This window comes from Mus caroli, unplaced genomic scaffold (assembly GCF_978045245.1).
Source record: "Mus caroli unplaced genomic scaffold, Mus_caroli_1 scaffold_19, whole genome shotgun sequence".
In the NCBI taxonomy this organism is placed as follows: Eukaryota; Metazoa; Chordata; class Mammalia; order Rodentia; family Muridae; genus Mus; species Mus caroli.
In genome coordinates this window covers 3247900-3268666 of record NW_028227274.1, presented here as the reverse complement: position 1 = coordinate 3268666, position 20767 = coordinate 3247900, and the positions used below count along the sequence as shown (strand labels likewise).

General features: G+C 38.1%; 1 protein-coding gene across 1 annotated transcript in view; it reads left to right on the top strand.

Moving 5' to 3' along the window:
* Positions 1 to 20517, top strand: part of Kif5b (kinesin family member 5B) — a 35640-nt gene extending 15123 nt beyond the window's left edge. Inside the window, exons 6-26 of the mRNA XM_021150222.3 lie at positions 42 to 97; positions 181 to 268; positions 419 to 543; positions 1775 to 1879; positions 2155 to 2300; positions 2972 to 3120; positions 4846 to 5039; positions 5548 to 5616; positions 8435 to 8641; positions 9016 to 9159; positions 10714 to 10902; positions 11313 to 11430; positions 11977 to 12038; positions 12134 to 12243; positions 12823 to 12924; positions 14383 to 14443; positions 14540 to 14611; positions 14768 to 14872; positions 16081 to 16297; positions 17160 to 17308; positions 18001 to 20517. Coding sequence (XP_021005881.1) covers positions 42 to 97; positions 181 to 268; positions 419 to 543; positions 1775 to 1879; positions 2155 to 2300; positions 2972 to 3120; positions 4846 to 5039; positions 5548 to 5616; positions 8435 to 8641; positions 9016 to 9159; positions 10714 to 10902; positions 11313 to 11430; positions 11977 to 12038; positions 12134 to 12243; positions 12823 to 12924; positions 14383 to 14443; positions 14540 to 14611; positions 14768 to 14872; positions 16081 to 16297; positions 17160 to 17290 — 2450 coding nt within the window. The 3' untranslated portion in view covers positions 17291 to 17308; positions 18001 to 20517. The remainder of the gene's footprint in view (positions 1 to 41; positions 98 to 180; positions 269 to 418; positions 544 to 1774; positions 1880 to 2154; positions 2301 to 2971; positions 3121 to 4845; positions 5040 to 5547; positions 5617 to 8434; positions 8642 to 9015; positions 9160 to 10713; positions 10903 to 11312; positions 11431 to 11976; positions 12039 to 12133; positions 12244 to 12822; positions 12925 to 14382; positions 14444 to 14539; positions 14612 to 14767; positions 14873 to 16080; positions 16298 to 17159; positions 17309 to 18000) is intronic.
* The last annotated feature ends 250 nt before the right edge of the window (positions 20518 to 20767 follow it).

The following is a 20767-nucleotide window of genomic DNA, read 5'->3' as shown; positions in this document are numbered from 1 at the left end:
TATTTATTTTATAACTGATATAATGTAACTTTTTTTTTCAGTTTCAAAGACTAACCTTTCAGTCCATGAAGACAAAAATCGTGTTCCCTATGTAAAGGTACTTAAAAGAATGATGACTATAGAAAACACTGTAAGAGAATTTTTAAAGAGTATTAAGAATACTTTAAAATTACTCCACAGGGGTGCACAGAACGTTTCGTGTGTAGTCCAGATGAAGTCATGGATACTATAGATGAAGGGAAATCCAACAGACATGTAGCAGTTACAAGTAAGTGGGATATTCATTAGTACTCACCAGGCATGTCTGCCTTACATCTAAATGCAGTCTATGAAATCCAAGAGATTTCTAGCATATAGTAATGCTTGGAAATTACTAGGGAAGAACTGTATTTATACTTGCTTGCTAATGTCATTGCAGATATGAATGAACACAGCTCTAGGAGTCACAGTATATTTCTTATTAATGTAAAACAAGAGAATACACAAACGGAACAGAAACTCAGTGGAAAGCTTTATCTGGTTGATTTAGCTGGCAGTGAAAAGGTAAACCCTTTTGAAATTTCTAGTAGATACTTAGGCATTTCTGTAAACTTTACCTTGACTTGAAACTTATATGCTACATATTGTTGCATCTTAAGAACTTGTGGAATTGGATTTAGTAATCTGAGAATTAATACTGGTGATACCAACGCTATATGATAATTGAAGTCAATAACCTGTTTCCAAGTGACTGTCATTTAGCTATATTTGATCCAGTCAGTGGGGTATTTGGAATAAGATGTATGTTCTTATTGACAGCCTGTTAGCATTGCCATTATAATTTTATTTTCCATCTCTCTCGTATGTTGGCTCTATTCGTGGTCAGTTTCTCTGCAGCATTCTGATTTGGTTGTACTGTTGTCCCTTGCTATCATGGGGATTGTTTTAAGACCCCTCACCATAATCATATATCAACATCCACAGATGGCTCACGTAACGTATAAAATGATTAGTGTTTGCATAGACCATACATACATTCTTCTGTATGTAAATACTCTAGATAAATCCTAATGTAGTGAGAGCACATAAGTGGATGTTACATTATATTGTATAGAGACTATGGCCGCAGACAAACTATATATGTTTAGTACAGATGAACTTTGTTTTGGAATGTTTCTCAACCTTGGCTAGTTGAATCCATGGGAATAGGAGGGTCAACTGACATTTATAAAAATTAGAATATTTAAATGTTTTAATATAGACTTCTGTGGCCATTATGCTATTTTGCGTCTTCTGAAGTAGTCTTGTTTACCAAAAGTCTTATTATACACAGCTTATCTAGCAGTTAGTACCACTATTAATTCTAGAAGCCATTTAGGCAGTGTACTTGGTTTTCAAGTCACAGGTTAGCTTATGTAGTATTAGAACTGTCTTTTGTTTTTAGCAAATTATGACATCTATGTTGTAATTTAGGTGATTTCCAGTTCCTTGTTTTATAATGTAGCAGAGAGATAACACTAAAAGCTACATATTTCCATGTAAATTTATTATTGACAAAAGCACACTAGAAATAAAGTTTAATATTTCTCTAATCACATTATTGTCCAACTATTTCTCTGACTAGGCTATTAGACAGACAGTGAGAATTTAAGGATTCCTAGTCCTTAGTATCTAAGGATTCCTAGCCCTTCCCCTTTGTAATTTTAAACTAGTGTTTATTTTTGGCTATTTGGAAAGTTGAAAGAAAACGATCTTAAACTTGTAAGTTTGTTTTAGTGTGTAATCTTACTTACAGGTTAGTAAAACTGGGGCTGAAGGTGCTGTGCTGGATGAAGCTAAGAACATCAACAAGTCACTTTCTGCACTTGGAAATGTCATTTCTGCTTTGGCAGAGGGCAGTGTGAGTATACAATCTGTTCCCTGATTTATGGGTAGTAATTTATAGAGGATATACGTGTACACAAATGTAAAACTGAATGTGTCTTCTTAGTTTAGTGTTTATATATGTATCCTGGCTCCCTTCTTGAAATCAAGTAGATTAAGTGAATGAAATAAGCCAGGCCCAGGAAAGCACATCTGATCACAATGCTTGAGGCAGACACAGGATGACCAAGAGTTATACAACAAATATTATTGTATAAAACCCCACTGGTTTTGTTTTGTTTTTGTTTGTAGACCTATGTTCCTTATCGAGATAGTAAAATGACCAGAATTCTTCAAGATTCATTAGGTGGCAACTGTAGGACCACTATTGTCATTTGCTGCTCTCCATCATCATACAATGAGTCTGAGACAAAGTCAACACTCCTCTTTGGTCAAAGGTTTGTTGTTGAAATACAAAGTGTAAAGACATGGCATTAAAGTTACTAATGTCAGCTACTACTCAAATCGAGATGTATTTGTCGGAGAACTAGATCTGTACTTTTGAATCAGGACATAGGTCATATAAGTTAGAGATGTATTTTAGACTTAACGAGCTTTAACTTTTCATAGACAGTAAAATTGTGAGATGTAATGGTTAATTTCCTTTTGATGAAAGTAAACATCTGAGTCAGATGGGGAAGTAAAAGCTTTTCAGATATATGAGCCTATGTGAAGCTCACTGATGCACTTGAAGTAGCTGCATGAAAGAGCTACTTAGGAAAATCAGTAACAGCCTTACCTTAGACCTGCAGTGATAGGTAACGGATGCTACTGCTTCAGGCTTGCAAGTGAGTTGGGAAAATAACTACATTTTCTTAGTTTTGATTTTTTTTTTTTTTTAATGTTAACAAAGACAGTGCTGACAGAAATTTATTTGGGTTGTGAATAGATATTTTTTTAGTATTTGTTCTAAGAAAGAACTAGATAATCTTGGACAATTTGTTATTTAGCTATATCACATATTAAATACGGATGTCAATTAAAAATACTTTCAGTCATATGCTTTTTTTTTTTCGTAATGATTACTCTTCGTTAATGATGTCATCTTTTCTGTAATTGCATCACTTAGGGCCAAAACAATTAAGAACACAGTCTGTGTCAATGTAGAGTTAACTGCAGAGCAGTGGAAAAAGAAGTATGAAAGAGAAAAGGAAAAAAATAAGACTCTACGGAACACCATTCAGTGGCTGGAAAACGAGCTAAACCGATGGCGTAATGGTAATCACTTAAGCATTGTCATCTAAAGTTTGTGATTTAGGGCTCTTTTTACATACTTGAGATTTTATATGCATGGTAAATGAAAATGAAGCCTGTTTTCAGTTTTTCAGCATGTGGAGGTCTTCAAATGAAGATCAAGATTTGCCATTAAGTTCTTACATTACTTCAGGTAATGAGTAAGAGCCGTAGATGCCACAGTGTAGTATAGTAAGGTGCCTAGATTAGGAAGAAGTCCGCTACAGGTAAGCGTGGATGGACTTCAAAGAAGGGGTAAGATCAAGGGGAATTCCAGATGCCCAGATCTCAGGGACACAGCTTTGTGGTGTAAGCTATAATCCTAGCACATGGGAAGCAGAGCCCCAATGATCATGTAAATTTGCCCCTGCCTGGCCTTGTATCAAATATAGATAAGTGTATGGGTAACTACGTACACATGCATACACATATATACATGTGTAATGCATATATACTTATATACATTTATATATACTTATATGTAAAATGTAGATGGGAGTAGATGGTAGCATGTACCTTTAATCCTAGCATTTGGAAGGCAGAGCCTGCTCTAAATGGCAAGAGTCTACCATTCTAAAAACCAAACAAAAAACTCAGTATCAGAGCAGAAAGAAAAGTTGGTAAGAACTGCTGACATTGCGTAAGGAGGAGGAACAAAGAAAGATGGTGAAGTGGGGGACTCATTACCCATCACCCTTTATGGAAGCATTAATTTCAGTAATAGGCAAAAATAGAACTTAATGTGGTTTAGTAATAAAGTTTCACTGTCCATGTAGGACACTTTCAGATTACTTGTGTCTTCCTACTCCTTAACCAAGATACAGAGAAAGATAAGGAAATTAGTGTGCCTTGGACCCCAAGACTAGGCAGATCATCTCTGCTCTATACCTGTACTCTGCACATGCCTGCAGCCCTGCCTTACTGCCAAGTGGGAACTTACAGCCTAAGGCTTTTTTTTTTCCTAAGATCTATTTATTTTATGTATGTGAGTACACTGTCGCTGTCTTCAGACACACCAGAAGAAAAAATCAGATCCCATTACAGATGGTTGTGAGCCACCATGTGGTTGCTGGGAATCAAACTCAGGACCTCTGGAAGAACAGTCAGAGCTCTTAACCACTGAGCCATCTCTCCAGCCCCACAGCCTCAGGCTTTCAGCCTGCTAAATGGACCCTTGTCTCCATCATCAGTAATCCCAAGATTTGTACAGCACTCAGCAGCAAGCCGACCTCACCTCGATGGTACACCACTGCAGAAGTCCTGAGCTTCAGAACTATTCTGTCCGGCATCTCTACATGGGCTTACTGTTGATAGGCTTTCCTGAACAAATATAATCTGCAAAGACTAGAATAAGGAGGTAGTTGATATCAAACATATGTTAAGGATCATTCAGGGAAACCTGGCACCACAGATTGAGATGAAATGCTGGTGGTTGGCCCTAAAGAAACTGAGATGAGTGAACACCTGAGAATTGAGAGTAGAAATCCTGCAGAGAAAAGCAGTCAAAGGAAATGAAAACAGTGACCAGAATGAGGAATTTACTGATACTGAAGTACTTCTTAAAGTTCAGACAAATTGCAGACAATGGCAGTAGGGAGGACCACTGGTCGCACAGCAGAGGGAATGTGTGGGCAACTGCAGAGGGAAAGAAAGAACACCTGTTAGTGTCGGATATGTGCATTCATAGTCACCCTTTCATTGTCATTTCAGGGGAGACAGTGCCTATTGATGAGCAGTTTGACAAAGAGAAAGCTAATTTGGAAGCCTTCACAGCAGATAAAGATATTGCTATTACCAGTGATAAACCAGCTGCTGCAGTCGGAATGGCTGGTAGTTTTACCGATGCTGAAAGAAGAAAGTGTGAAGAAGAACTTGCTAAATTGTATAAACAACTTGATGACAAGGTAGATTTCATATTACTTGTTTTAGATTTGTCTGTTTTAGAATACTATCGATATCAGTATTTTTAATTTCAGTATTAAGGTTCCTTGTGATCTACATTTTCCTTTATTTCTGTTAGCTTTTAGAAAGCCAAGATATTACTGGATTTGTTAGAACATGCTGAAATTCTAGTACTTAGAAGGTAGAGGCAGGGGGACAGGAGTATAAGGCAAGCCTTGAGTATATATTGATTTTGAAGACAGCTTGGGTGATTATAGAGGGTTGGAGAATCATATTAACAGTAACTTTAAATGCTGAAGGGTGTGGAGATATAGCTAAGTGGTAGAATGCTTGCATTGCATGGGGCTTCAGATTTCATTACCAGCAAAGAAAATATAATTTTAGTTCGGTGTGGAGGCAGTGTATGTAACCTATGTTGGCTATTTGTGAGTAATAGTAATTCAGAATTAGTCCGGGAAGGAAGCCAGGTAATAGTTTGCTTTGTTAATTGGATACTTTAATATTTCTTAGGATGAAGAGATTAACCAACAAAGCCAATTGGTGGAGAAATTGAAGACACAGATGCTGGATCAGGAAGAGGTGAGTTAAATTCTCCCACAGTGTTTATCATCTAAACATACAGGAATCTGTGGATTATGTACACACTATACCTTTAAAGTTGTTGAGTGTGTGCATGCTTAACTATCAGTGTGCTGTGAGGTTAGTCTTTGCATGTATTGAAACAGACTGCTTTCCTCCTTGAGATGCTTTTCGTTATTTGGTTTTGATGTTTTGAGTTTCCTGTCGTATATATGGAAGAGAGAGGACAGTTTCTACAAAACATTTATTTTTGCCAGGTGTAGTGGCATGTAACCTGTGTAAATCTGTAATCTCAGAATTGGGGATGCTGAGGCAGGGGAATTTCAAGCTTGAGGATAGCAAGGACTACATAATAAGATCCTTTCTCAGAAACAACAGTAGGGAAATTGTGGACCATATGACTGCGGAGCTTTTAACTCCCTTTTACTTTATTTATTACACTATATATCTTCTACTCTCCTCACTCCTAAATATTTCTTACAGATTTGGGGGAGACAGTGGCCTGGAATAATTGTTAAGATTTTCTCCCTTAGAGAAAAAGATATTTACATATGGATGATAGGGAGTATGTATACAGAAAGCTGTATACATAATAGTTTTTATATTCACTTACTGTGGTTATGTATCTAAAGCAGGCCTTTCCCCACTAATAACTTAGATATATAAATGAATAAGATAAGTGTCTTTGTTAAGCTTTCTGTTGCTATGCTAAAATACCATGACCAAAAGCAACTTGGGAAGGAGACGGTTCATTTTGCCTTATATCATTTGAACCTAACTTGCATCAGATTGATATAAAACAAGTCAGCATACTAGATGGTGAGGGGTCATGCTTAGGTTGATTTCTGGGCTACACAGAAAAACCCCGTCTTGACCCTCACCCCGAAACAAAAAAATTCCATTTGGGTCTACTCAGCCATTTGGGTTTTAGTTAATTACAGTTGCAGTCAAATTGACAACCAAGTATAGTTATCACAGTTGTTAGTAATTGTACAATTCTCTGTGTGACTTTTTCTGGGAATGTGAATGTCAGATGAATAAACATACTTCTACTCCTCCATGTTGTCTTCCTACTCCCAGTCTGTGCCACCTTTCATTTCATTTCTCTCATGCTCATCTTTTCCTATGATTTAGTTTGAATCTGTATTTTATTTCACCCAGGATAGTGGAGATAATTGAAAAATAGTCCCTGTTTAGTGCTTTTTGAGAGCCTGAAGAAATAGAAAAGGCTGTAACCTCCAGCAGAATGAAACATCCATTATCAGAAAAATCAGTCTTAATCAATTTCTCCTTTTGGATTGTTGAGAGGTCTTGCTTTTTAGTTGGCCTAGAACTTGACATTGAGCCCAAGATACCCAACACAGCCTCCTGGTGTGTACTACCGTGCCCGGTGTCTTTTATTATTTACTTCAACATTGTTCTTTGAGGCAGGATTTGGGATCTGACAACTGGTCCACCCCTCACCCCCAATTGATCATCTACCTGACCAAGTAAAATTAATTCCAGAGAAAAAGGCATGGTTCAACATATGAAAAGGAGTAAATCTCGAAAAGAAAAAAACAAAAAAAAAAAAAAAGAAAGAAAAGAAAAGCAGTAAATGTAATCTACCATGAAAACAAACTGAAAGGAGCAAAAACACATGGTTTTCTCACTAGGTACAGGGAAAAAAATGTCAGTGGAACAGGACTTCAAGATAAGAGAGATTAAGAATACAAGGAATATACCTAAAGATAATAACAAGTGAAGTGCAAAGAATCGTAAAGCAATTCTATTAGTCAGGAATAAGACAAGGATGACCATGCTTCAGTAATCAATTCAACATAGTACTTGAAGTTTTAGCTAGAGCAAAAAGACAATGGAAGGAGATGAAGGGAATACAAAGTGGGAAAGAAGTCAGAGTATCATTATGTCCAGGTGATATGATAGTATACCTAAATGACCCTATAGGTTACACCTAAGACCTCTTACAGTGGATCAAATATTTACTAAACAGAAATCACCCCATGCTCAGCCCAGCAGTTGGCGGTGAGCATTCATCTGCCTCTGTATTTCTGACAACTTTTTAAATATTCTGTCTTGTGCACTGTAGGGCATTTAGCATTCATGATTCCTGTTTCTTAATGTTAGAAATAGCTGTTACTAGCTATTGCTAACATTCCCATATATTTCCAACTATTTCTGCTGAAAAGTAACTGACCTGGATGGTCCTTTGTCTTTTCTCCAGTTCAAATTTAATAGGCCGACATATTTCTCTGGGGCATTTCTCCCAGGCCAATCTTAGTTTCCTAAAACAAATGTAAGTTCTTTAAACATTATTTACTCTGATTTCGTGTATATATGTTCGTACCTGCGTGTATACATGTGTACCATGTGTGCCTGGTATCCTCAGAAACTGGAGACAGTTTTGTTCTGGGTGCTTGGATCTGAGTCCAGGTGTTCTGGAAGAGCAGCAAATGCTTTAGTGGAGAACTTGATGCAGATCTGAAGTTTTTAAAGAACCATTCTAATTGGATTTTGGATTTTGTACATAGTACTTACAAGTCTAGAATGCCTTTGGTTTTTGTTTGTTTTTTTAACTTTTGTGATTAAAATTGTACTACTTAGCTAAATTGTTCATGAATATCATGCAGAAAGATCTCCCTTTTTCATGGTACCAAGCACTCTGCTGTCTCTTTTTTGCTACTAAATGATGCCTTGTGTTGCCCTTCCCTGGGCTTCACACTTAGAGAGACTTCATTTCTTTTGCTTGCCTAAATCATGAAGCAAGTGAATGTTTCCTTGTGGGTTTGTTAAAATTCTATTTTACTCTTTCATCTAGCTTCTGGCATCAACCAGAAGGGATCAAGATAATATGCAAGCTGAACTGAATCGCCTCCAAGCAGAAAATGATGCTTCTAAAGAAGAAGTCAAAGAAGTTCTACAGGCCTTAGAGGAACTGGCTGTTAATTATGATCAGAAGTCTCAGGAAGTTGAAGACAAAACAAAGGAATATGAAGTGCTTAGTGATGAATTGAATCAAAAATCTGTAAGATAAATTTTGTTTTCTTAATACTCAAGTATAAATAACGCTAAATGAAGTTAGTTAAGTAAGTCACTACTATATAAGCCTAAGATGTGGGTAGCATAGTCTTAAGACACCCAGGTCTCACTTTCTTTTGTCTTTATATACAAAGCCTAGGAGGTAGAGCAACAGTGTTATAAATCTGGTTTCTAAAAGTATATTGATTTGTAATCATCTAAATGATTTGCCTACTTCTAATGTTAGGAAAAATAATAGCTTGAACTGGAAGCTACCTCATAATTCATTATGGGTCAAGAATCTCAAAACAAGAAATAAATGACTTTGTAAGGACTGTAATGACTAAGCAGAGTCTGTCTGTTCTGTTTTCATTCTGTCAGGCAACTTTAGCAAGTATTGATGCTGAGCTTCAGAAGCTGAAGGAAATGACCAACCACCAGAAGAAACGAGCAGCTGAAATGATGGCATCATTATTAAAAGACCTTGCAGAAATAGGAATTGCTGTGGGGAATAACGACGTGAAGGTAATACTGTCACTAAGTATTTTGTATCACTCTTTTGTATATAGCTCACACTCTGGCCAAGTCAGTATACTGTTAGAATCCAGCAGGCTGTTGTGATCCCCATGTGGGTTCTGGGAACCCAACTCAGCTCCTCTGGAAGAACAGTAAGCACTCAACACTTCGCCATCTCTCCATCCCCTTAGTTTTGATTTAAGTACATGAGAAAAGAGAGAGAAAACCAGGGGCATAGAAATAGAATATTCTAGAATATTCCCTAAGTACCTCATTGGGCCATGCTGAAGATTTTCACTTAAAAATCCCCTTACTGGGCTGCTGAGGTGGCTTAGTGTGAGCAAAGGTGCTTTACTACATAATCCTGATGACCTGAATTTGATTCGTGGGACCCATGAGAGAGGGCGAGAACTGACTACATGCATGTTGACATTGGTGGTAAATAATCTTAAAAGTATCTTACTTTATTTCTGTGTGCATATTTGAATAGAACAGTGGTGAGTCTGCTCAGGTGGCGGCCTTTTAAGTAAATTGGCCTGTTGTTACGTCATGTGTGTTGATGGATGTGTGTGGAGGCTAGAGATCAACCTCAGTGTCTTCCTTATTCACTCCACCTTTCGTTGTTGAGACACATTCTTTCATGGAGTCTGCAGCTCAGCTAGCTAGAATCTTTGACACAGAGATCCCTGGCTCTCCTTCCTGGGTGCTGGGGCTAAAAGTGACCACCATTCCTGCTGAGCTTTTATTTGGGTTCTATAGCCCAAAACCTCAATCCTCTCACTTGGCACCAAGCACTTCACCGATGGAGCTATCTACCTGGTCATACACATTATAGTTTGGAACAACTGTCTTCTGAGCTAAAAGCTCAGTGACTTGCTTAGACCAGCTGGCCAACAAGCTCCAGAGAGGCTTGTCTCTCTGCCTTCCCCAGTCCTGAGATTACAAGTGCATACTACCTTGCTTAGCTTTACATGACTGTCAGGCAGCTCATCCTTACGTGGTCAAGTCAGACACTTTACTGCTCGCTCATCTCCCCAGCCCAGCTGTGCTTACACTACAGTCACTTTAAACATGGAAAGGTGAATGAAGTTCAAGCCACACAGTACACAGTAAGACCCTGTCTTATAAACAAGCAAACAAAAACGGGTGAGAGAAGTATGGGAGAGGGGACTTCCACCAAATCTAAGGAACTGATTATAAATCTGGAATTCACATAGTAGAAGGAAAGAATTACAAGTTCTCCCTGTGATGTCCACCTGCACACCATGGCTCACATGCTTGTTCACACAGATACTGTGACTTCTGTGACTTCAGTTATGTTTCCTAGTCTAGCTTGGGAAAATAGACTTGAACATGTTTGGCTCTAACTTTTTCATTCTTTTGTGTGTGTGGTAGTAGGAAGGTTGTGGGGAAGGAGGCAGTGTCTTACTGGGTTCATCTTGTAGACCAGGCTGTTCTTGAATTTACAGAGATTCTGATTGCCTCTGCCTCCTAAGTATTAGGATTAAAGGTGTGTGCTACCATGTAGCCCTTGCTTTAACATATTTCATGTTTTTCTCTCAGCAACCAGAAGGAACTGGTATGATAGATGAAGAGTTTACTGTTGCAAGACTCTACATTAGCAAAATGAAATCAGAAGTAAAGACCATGGTGAAACGTTGCAAACAGCTAGAAAGCACACAGACTGAGAGCAACAAAAAAATGGAAGAAAATGAGAAAGAGTTAGCAGCATGCCAGCTTCGGATCTCCCAAGTATGTGTTTCAGATGGCTTTTCATTTTGCTGAAGTGTCATGTATAGATTTTATTTATTATAAAGGTTTTCAGAATCATATGAGTCTGTATTTTCAGTAATAAAAGGCCTATGTGTTTCTTAGTATAGCTGCAGTATAACAACTTGAATGATGTAGCATGTACATACTGAGTATGGAAATTAGCTAGAACAAGCAACTGACTGACAAAGTGGATGTAAAGGTTGTGTCGCTGGCTGCTGAGTAAGGTGGAGCCCTACACTAGGAAGTGTTCATACAGGGTTGGTAGTAGCAGGGTCTCAGCTTTCAGATGCTGTAAGCTGTACAGATAATGGTCTACTCGTCCATGTTTTAACTGCATAATGTGTGTGAGATATTTCCCCACTTCATATTAGTATATTTTTCCCCAAAAGCATGAAGCCAAAATCAAGTCACTGACTGAATACCTTCAAAATGTAGAACAAAAGAAGAGACAGCTGGAGGAATCTGTTGATTCCCTTGGTGAGGAACTAGTCCAACTCCGAGCACAAGGTATTGACTTCTGATTGCTATGTCTGTATTCTTCCTTACTTTTAATACAATTGTTGTACACATACTGGAACTGAAAGAAAATAGTAAGAATGTAGAAAATTTGAAATAGCAAATTATCCACCTCAGTGTGGCTTTGAAATATTTTTTAAAATTAAGGAGTTATAGAGGATACATGGAGTAAGCCCCCAGCTTCCAGACACAAGCATATAGGTCAGCACTTCATGTGAACATTCGTGGTTCAAACATACAAAAAAGAAAATTTGTATTGAATATAAATGGCAATTCAAGGTACATCCCACAAAGTTTGTGTGTGTGTGTAAATCCTAACATTCTAACTACACTTAGAAACTATTTTATTTCCCATTTGTGGTATTAATACATCAGTGGTAACAAAGTATCCTAGTGTTATGGAGCTTAGAAGGTTTTGCCAAGTTCTTTAAAAACCTGTTTGCCCTATGGTTTATCTCAGGAATCTTATTTGACCCTATTTTTTGTTTTGCTTTTTTTTTTTTTTTTTTTTATCTCTTACTCTCATGTACAAAACAGAGAAAGTCCATGAAATGGAAAAAGAGCACTTGAACAAGGTTCAGACTGCAAATGAAGTCAAGGCAAGTTTGCTGCCTGATGTACCCTGATGTTTTAATCCGTTACTATTAATAATCTTAATCTAATTTTGATCTTTTCCCTTCCAAACAAATTTCAGCAAGCTGTTGAACAGCAGATCCAGAGTCACAGAGAAACCCACCAAAAACAAATCAGTAGTTTGCGAGACGAAGTTGAGGCAAAGGAAAAGCTAATCACTGATCTCCAAGAGTAAGTGCTGTGCTTTCTCTGCATTGGGAGAGACTAATTCAGAGAGGTGGCTCTTCAGACAGGAGATCCTGATGGACAGGCATCCTCATAGAAACCTCCTGGGTTCAGTGAAAGGAGATTTTTTTTCCTTCTTTCCCATGTTTTCTGTCTTCATATATAGAGTATAAAGTGGAGAAATCTGTGATAATTTGAGGTTAAAACAAATAAAGAATGTAAATGATAGCAAATTTTGGGAGATGGAGATAAAGGTTGGGAGAAGGGACTGATCAATGACTTCAGTGACCATATGAGAAATCCAGAATGACTGAGGGTATAGCTCTGCCCTTCCTTTTTCTACCCTTATGAGAGCAGAGTAATGAGATCCTGACCAGTTGACAGAAGGGGTTGAGCTTATGAAAGCTCAAGCCCAGTATAGCACACACACTTGGAATTCTAGGCTGAGGCAGGAAGAGGTCAGGTTCCTAGTCAGGAATATGTAGTAACATCCTATTCTAAAAGGCAGGACGCCTTAAAAAGTAAATTTGATGACGACATTCAGACAACTTTTGAGGCTGAGCTTGTATTGTGTTCTTTTGTCAGCCAAAACCAGAAGATGGTGCTGGAGCAGGAACGGCTAAGGGTGGAGCATGAGAGGCTGAAGGCTACGGACCAAGAGAAGAGCAGGAAGCTGCATGAGCTCACGTGAGTCTCACTTGGGTTTAAGCTTACAAATACACAGTTGTAGGCACTCCATGGGCATGGTTGTCTTCTCTATGCCTTGCTCTGATTTGTCACATTTGCTTGGTTTTGAGTGAAAGCAAGACTGTAGTCCTGTTTCTAAGACTGCCTGCTCCTTTCTTGGTGTCTAATATTTCAGAGTCTATCATAAAGACATCTTAAAATCTGATGATAATCTAGAAAATTGTAGGATATGCTTCCAATACTATATTTTGTCCAATTTAGTTTTTCATAAAACTATATGTTTTGGTCGTCTTTTTCTTTTTTTTTTTTTTTTTTATTATTATATCTAAGTACACTGTAGCTGTCTTCAGATGCACCAGGAGAGGGTGTCAGCTCTCATTATGGGTGGTTGTGAGCCACCATGTGGTTGCTGGGATTTGAACTCTGGACCTTCGGAAGAGCAGTCGGGTGCTCTTACCCACTGAGCCATCTCTCCAGCCCGGTCGTCTTTTTCAAATAAAGTTGTGGTGTTTGGTTTTTGCTTTTGTTTCTCCCTTCCCCCGCCCCCATGAATGTATATGAATGTGGCCTGCCCAGATTTATTCATGTTTACAGTGTGCATGCCCGGTACCCATAGAGGTCAGTATAGAGCTGATAGAGCCCCTGGAACTAGAGCCACAGACTCTAGTTGAGTTAGCCTATGAGTGCTGGGGATCAAACTGGTGTCCTCTAACTGGAGTCCTCTGCAAGAGTCACAATTGTTCTCAACTGCCAGAATAGCTACCCCCTACCCTTAATTTCTTCAGCAGAGATTTCTTTCCCCCTTTCTTTTTCTCATTCACTGTGAGTTATTGGCTTTCTAAAGTCTTGAGTAGGTAGACAACTCATGACGATATTCTTCCACATCAGGGCCTTGAATTTTAGGAAATAATTTGCAAGTAAACTGCAGCAGTTAGGATGGCTACAGCAGAAGACCAGTCATAGTGCATCGCATAAAGGTTCTGCTGAGGGCTGGGAATGTGCCAGGCATGAACAAGGCTCATGAGTTCAAGTCCCAGCTCTGCAGTGAGGGTGGGGAGTATAGAATTCTGCTGAATTTCAGCTAGAGTTTTATATAATGGAAAGTACTTTAGTTTCAGGCTAATTTTATTATCAACAACTTCTACTTAGTATCTTTTTTGGATGAATAGCAGTTTTCTCTGTGTACCATACTTGAAAATAAAAGTTATATGAACTCTGGCACATACTGTTTGATCTCTTCCATTGCTATATGAGCTCTGTTTTGCCCTAATAAACTAGGTAATGAAAAAGAGATAGAAATACATACATACAGATTTCTTGAAAGGTACTGCATGGGCAAACTATTGTTTAAATATAAGCATATTTCTATTTGAATTTAATAAAGTTTGATTTAATTTTTGCTAAAGTTGGGATTTATGGAATTAAAGTTGAAAGGATGTAACTGTTGCTTCAATGTAGGGTTATGCAAGACAGACGAGAACAAGCAAGACAAGACTTGAAGGGTTTGGAGGAGACCGTGGTAAGAAAATGTGGAAATAGGACTGGGGAGCATGTTTTGGTTTTTCTGCCTTACGTATTGTGCTTGTAAGACCGATCTCTTTATTCTTAATTCAAGGCAAAAGAACTTCAGACTTTACACAACCTGCGTAAGCTCTTTGTTCAGGACTTGGCTACCAGGGTGAAAAAGGTGATGTCACAGTGCCCAGGGCTGCTTGTACAAATGGTGCTTGCTGTGGGTGGTGCTTTAAGAGTCCATATGTGGTCTGTGATGCCCATGTTGTGTGCAGGAAACTTGGGTTCTCAGATCCTTACAGTTCTCACTGCTTTGTCTCTGTTCTCTCAGAGCGCCGAGGTGGACTCTGACGACACTGGCGGCAGTGCTGCACAGAAGCAGAAAATCTCCTTCCTTGAAAACAATCTTGAACAGCTCACCAAAGTGCACAAGCAGGTAATGGAGAGTCGTGTGGTAACATCACCAAACGACAAATGGGCAAGTAGGAAGCGCTGCAGACTTCCAGAGCCCCAGACTGTTAGAGTGGATTATGTATTAAACTCCCGTGTTTCAGTAAGCAGTTGTTATATGGAGACCAGGGACCTTAGGAAAGTTAACAGGTTTATTTTTGATTTTGTGAGCCTGGGTCTCATGTCCTTAAGCAATCCTGACTCTCCTTCCCAAGCGCTGTGTTTACAAGTGTGAACTACTGTGCCCAGGGCAGGAGTTCATGTGTTTATCAACATGTTGTTTTAAACAAATCTTTTTTTCGTTTGTTTTTGGGTTTTTTTTTGTTTGTTTGTTTGTTTTTTTGAGACAGGGTTTCTCTGTATAGCCCTGGCTGTCCTGGCACTCACTCTGTAGACCAGGCTGGCCTCGAACTCAGAAATTCACCTGCCTCTGCCTCCCAAGTGCTGGGATTAAAAGCGTGCACCGCCGAGCCGGGCTTTTCATATGCCTAAAGAGGACTCTGGAGACTTAGCTCAGTGCACTGTTCACCTTGGATGCACGAAACCCTGGTTCAGTACCTAGGATCTCCATAAAAACTGGACATGGTAGTGGCTACCTGTAATCCCAAATGCGACATAAAGACAGACCAGAGGATCAAGGTTATCCTTCACTCCCCGTGTTGGGAGGCGATATAGGATACATGAAACCCTGTCTCAAAAATATACCCAAAGGGACAATTGCTTTACCAGCTGTGTTGTATTACTGAAAGCAAGTATTGTCTACTAGCACTGTGCTCTACTTCATTGTCTACCTAGGTACAGAGGGATTACAGGCCACTCAGCTGGATAAAAAAAAATAGTGAAATGAACAGGGCTAGGATGTAAGTTCTGTTAAGAGTGCTTTCCTAGCATTCAGAACAACATACTGGCTTCTGTCCTCAGTGTCACAGACACCTAGTGTGGTGACAGTGCCTCTACTCCCAGCATTCAAGGCCATGTGCTAAAGAGTGAGTTTGAGACTGTTCTAGGCTACTGCCTCTAAGCAACTAAATGACTGTGCTTTGTGAGATGTTACTATGTCTGATATGTATGCGATTTTACATGGTGCTACCTAAATGGAAAAATTAGTTTAACTTGCTAAACTGTAGTTATGAAATACTCATTTTCTTAAAACATCTTATTAATGCCATTGATATTTTCTCTGTGTACCTTTAGTTGGTACGCGATAATGCAGATCTTCGCTGTGAGCTTCCTAAGTTAGAGAAACGGCTTAGAGCTACTGCAGAAAGAGTGAAAGCTTTGGAGTCAGCCCTGAAAGAAGCCAAAGAAAATGCATCTCGAGACCGCAAACGCTATCAGCAAGAAGTAGACCGGATAAAGGAAGCAGTCAGGTCAAAGAATATGGCCAGAAGGGGACATTCTGCACAGATTGGTGAGTAAAACATACCCAGGTAACTTGTGGTCCTTCAGCTTGAAAACATCATCTCCTTTATTTATCACACTTTGTCATGGTGGTGTTCCTGTCTTTATTTTCTAAATTTCTGAAGAGCGATACTGTTGGGAAAGAAAATAGAAATTGAGAGAGAGCCACGGTCACTTGACAGGTAACTAAATAACTAGACAAGTGAAGGCTAGGAGACACTGTCCAGGGAAACACCACCAAAGGCTTTCAGAACAATCAGTGGTGTAGAAAAGGGATTATGGGAGCATGTAGGAGAAAGAACTTGCTATGCAAACCTGGTGGCTCATGTTTGATCCCTATATCCCACAGTAGAGAGAGAGCTGGCTCTAAAAAGTATCCATCTGTGAGTTCTAGCCCAGTCCCGTCCATGTAGAGTTCCAGGACAACCAGGACTACATAGAGAGGCCCTACTTCAAAAATTTTTTTTTTTTAAAGATTTATTTATTGGTTATATGTAAGTACACTGGAGCTGTCTTCAGACACTCCAGAAGAGTCAGATCTTGTTATGGATGGTTGTGAGCCACCATGTGGTTGCTGGGATTTGAACTCCAGACCTTCGGAAGAGCAGTCGGGTGCTCTTACCCACTGAGCCATCTCACCAGCCCCCTACTTCAAAATTTAACAAAATAGCAAATATTTTGAAAGATTATTAGAGGCAAGAGATTATTATATTGTTTCTGGAGAATAGGAGATAACCAAGTAAAAGGTATCTAGAAAGGAGAACACAGAAGTTAACTCACCAAAACACTCGGGAATGGTTAGTGAATAGAGAGAGACCTAAGGAGTCACTGTTAAACCTTATTCTGACCCTTACCTTCTTTCTGTTTCACAGCAAAGCCTATCCGTCCTGGACAGCATCCAGCAGCCTCTCCAACTCACCCAGGCACAGTTCGTGGAGGAGGCTCATTTGTTCAGAACAACCAGCCAGTGGGGCTTCGTGGTGGTGGAGGCAAGCAGTCGTAAACACTTGACACATTGCAGGTGTGAATCTGTGCCTGACTTTTGAGTTTTAACTGTGTGTGGAAATACTAAGCTACTTAGCTTAGGATTCGAGTTTCACAGTAGAATCAGGATTTTTTTTTTTTAATGTGTGTTATTTTATAAATGCAACTTGGCATGATTTTTTTTTATGGTCTATTTCATGCTACAGATAATCTATGTTTAGTTTTGTTACTAATTTTAAAACTTGCATTGGATCATTTATAATAATTCTTTGTATCCTACACAATGGGTATGCCCTGGTTTATAATATTACCTTTACTAGAAACATAATAAAGTACAGTAATTTTGTTCTAATTTTGCTTCTATAAATGACATTTGAAATATGAAGTATCTTAAATACTCCCTCATCCTTTAGATTACTATGAGAAGATTCCCAAAAGTGGGATTTTACAGTTTGAATGTTTTTAAGGATCTTACAGTTCCTATTATCCACATAGTGACTTATAATCACCCATAACTCCAGTTTCTAGTTCCAGGGAATTCCTCTTCTGTACTCCCTGGGCACCAAGCAATCATGTGGTGCACATATGATGTCATGAAGGCAAGACATATGAACATAAAATCTAATTAAAACATATTTTTTTAAAAAATTAAATCATTCCTGTCTTGTTCTTTATTTCAAACATGAGTTTTATAAGAACTAAAATTTTCTCTGCTTTTTCCTATTTCAGGTGTTGAAAAGTAATTGAAGTTTGAAGAGGACATAAAATCAGTCTTTCACTAACTAACCTCTGTTCCTTGGGATTGTAGAAATTTAATTTTTTTAATGTGTAAATTACTCCTAGCCTGTACAGCTGTTTCCTACCCACTCTTGTAAACTCTGCTGCTTCCCAACACTAGAGTGCAATGTTGATGTCCTAGAAGGGAAATGACAGTTTACAACTGCGGCCCTTTTTGTTACACGGTGTGTCCTTCGTGTCTTCACTGTGCTGAGTAACTGTGTTGCGGGACTCTGCTCCTTGATTTGCCTTTTCTGTGAGTGTGTAATCTTGGTTTACATTACCTAGCTGCTATTGCTTTTCATTTTCCCTTTTCTACTAAAATGTCTTTTTTTTTTAAAGGAAATATGGAACATTTAGATTAAATGTCTTAAATTTTACTACTTATAACACTAATTGCCACAAAATATATCAGGTCAGTCAGTACTGTATTTTTAAAAATCCCTCAAGCAAGGTATGGTGGCACTCATCTACTCCCAGCCAGAGGCGGATGGATGGCTGTCAGCTCGAGTTCAGCCTGCTTTCCAAGACAGCCAGGGCTATATAGGGAGACCCTGTCTCAAAAATCAAAAAATCAAAAATTACTTAAAAATAAATTTTAAAAATGCCTTGATATGTTGCTGGTATAGTCTCTGAAGCTTGCCTCTGAAAACGTTGAGCTTTGAGACCAGGAGTTGGAGACTGAACAGGCTCTATTATAGCATTAGCTCATGAGATGTCTGTTGCATATGACTTTGAGTACAAATATCTTACATATCAAAAATGGATCTCATGTTAAATAGATTTGGAAGTACTATATCCCTTCTTTCTACTTCTGCACTTAACATAGCTTAATGTGCCCTGCTTTATTCTGTTATATCTTCCTGCTAAAATAAGAATTGAACAGAAGCTAATGTCATCTTTAATACTAGGAAATAAGTGGATTAAGACATTATAGAATTAAATAATTTTCAAATGTTAAATAATTGTATTGACTGATAAATTTATAGCCTTTGAAAAATGAGAAAAATTGTGAACAGAACAGATGAAGTATAAATTTAAAACTACATGGTTAATTTTGCTCTGAAATCCTATAGGTGGTTTTCACCTGTTATACTAAATCATACACTATAATTTGTTTAGTTAGAAATAGTAAACTGTTTGCAAGTCACTAGTAATTCTCAAAAAAAATATTGTTGGCCATAGTGAATAATTTTTAAATTAGAACTGTGTACCTATTTTTGGCACTTATTTTTCAGATAATTAAGCTCAATCAAGTATATTTTAAGGATCTATAAAAGTAACAGGAAAGGATTTCAACACTTGCATCCTCAGTGCTTGGGGCAGTTTTAGCCGTAAGCAAAGATCTGCAGGAAATGGAGTGTCTGAGGTTATTTGATAAGTAGACAAGCTTTGGAAGTTCTGGGTTAGAATCTGGCTGGCAGAATCTTTGGAAAAGTTTTATATACAGATATTTGTATTATTAAATTTGGAGCCATAGTCAGAAGACTCAGATCATAATTGGCTTATTTTTCTATTTCCTTAACTATTGTAATTTCCACTTTTATAATAATTTTGATTTGAAAAATAAATTTATTTATTTTTTTAACAGTCAAAATCTTTGCTGTTGTAGTCTGCAGCCTTTAATGATTGTGTTGCTTTTATGATTGAAAGAAGCACTCCACAAATTGAAGAGCGCGTGATGCAGCGAGGTGTGAGTCGCGGAGAGTGACGCGTATGGCTCCCGTGCTCATCGCTGTCTCTGCGAGGCATCTGGCTGCATCCATAAGGACATTCGTTCCAAATGAAAATTGCTTCTCTGGCAGTTTTCATAATGGAAAAAAATTCTCCTTTGTCTGAGTATAGAAGTTTAAGATGTATCATGGGTATTGGTGCTTGTATAACACACAATGAATTGTAACTAGCATGTTGTTAAGAAAACACATTGTTAGTTTTTTTTAATCTTAAATGTTTCTTTTCTATTTATAATTTCAAACTTTCATAAAGTATACTAAGAATCTCACAAATTTCTTTTCAGTGAACTGAACTCTTTTTTGCAATGATAGGCCATTAAATATAGCATTCACACAAAATGGACATTTTTAATTACCTAGAATATTGAAAATATTTTAATTTGCAGTGTCTTTTTTTTGTGACTGGATATATTAATGTTCCTCTGAGTAGTATTGGTAATTGGTTCAGAAGAGAAACTCAATGAAATAAGAATAGTATTTATTCATGGTGATCAATTAAATTATTTGCCTAATTTAAGGAAACTAAATACTATGCATAACTGAATTTATTTGCAATTCTCAGTTTGATTTGAGATAACAGAAGAGAGTCTAAGTCTACCTGTGGAATATGTTGTTTTATTTTCAGTGTTTAGGGTTACATTTAAACATAGTTGGTTTGGGAAAACAACATATAATTTTAAGTTAACCTGCATGCTGTAAATGTGTTTAAATAAAGGAAAATCTTTTTGAAATGTAATGACACATTTGAACCTTCCTTCATGACGTATTAGCTTGATTTTATGTAGCTGAATGGCCTGCCCTGTGTGAATTGGGGGGGCGGGGGGGAGGGTGCGTGTGTATCCCTCTGTGTATGTTTTAGCAAGAAGTGGCTGTCAAGTGGATTGGCTTTTTTGTACTTTGGCTTGCATCTTTTAGAATCGTTTTAGAACGTTTTAACCATCTATCAGATGGTTAAAGTACTGGTCCCTTGGTTTGCAACAATTACT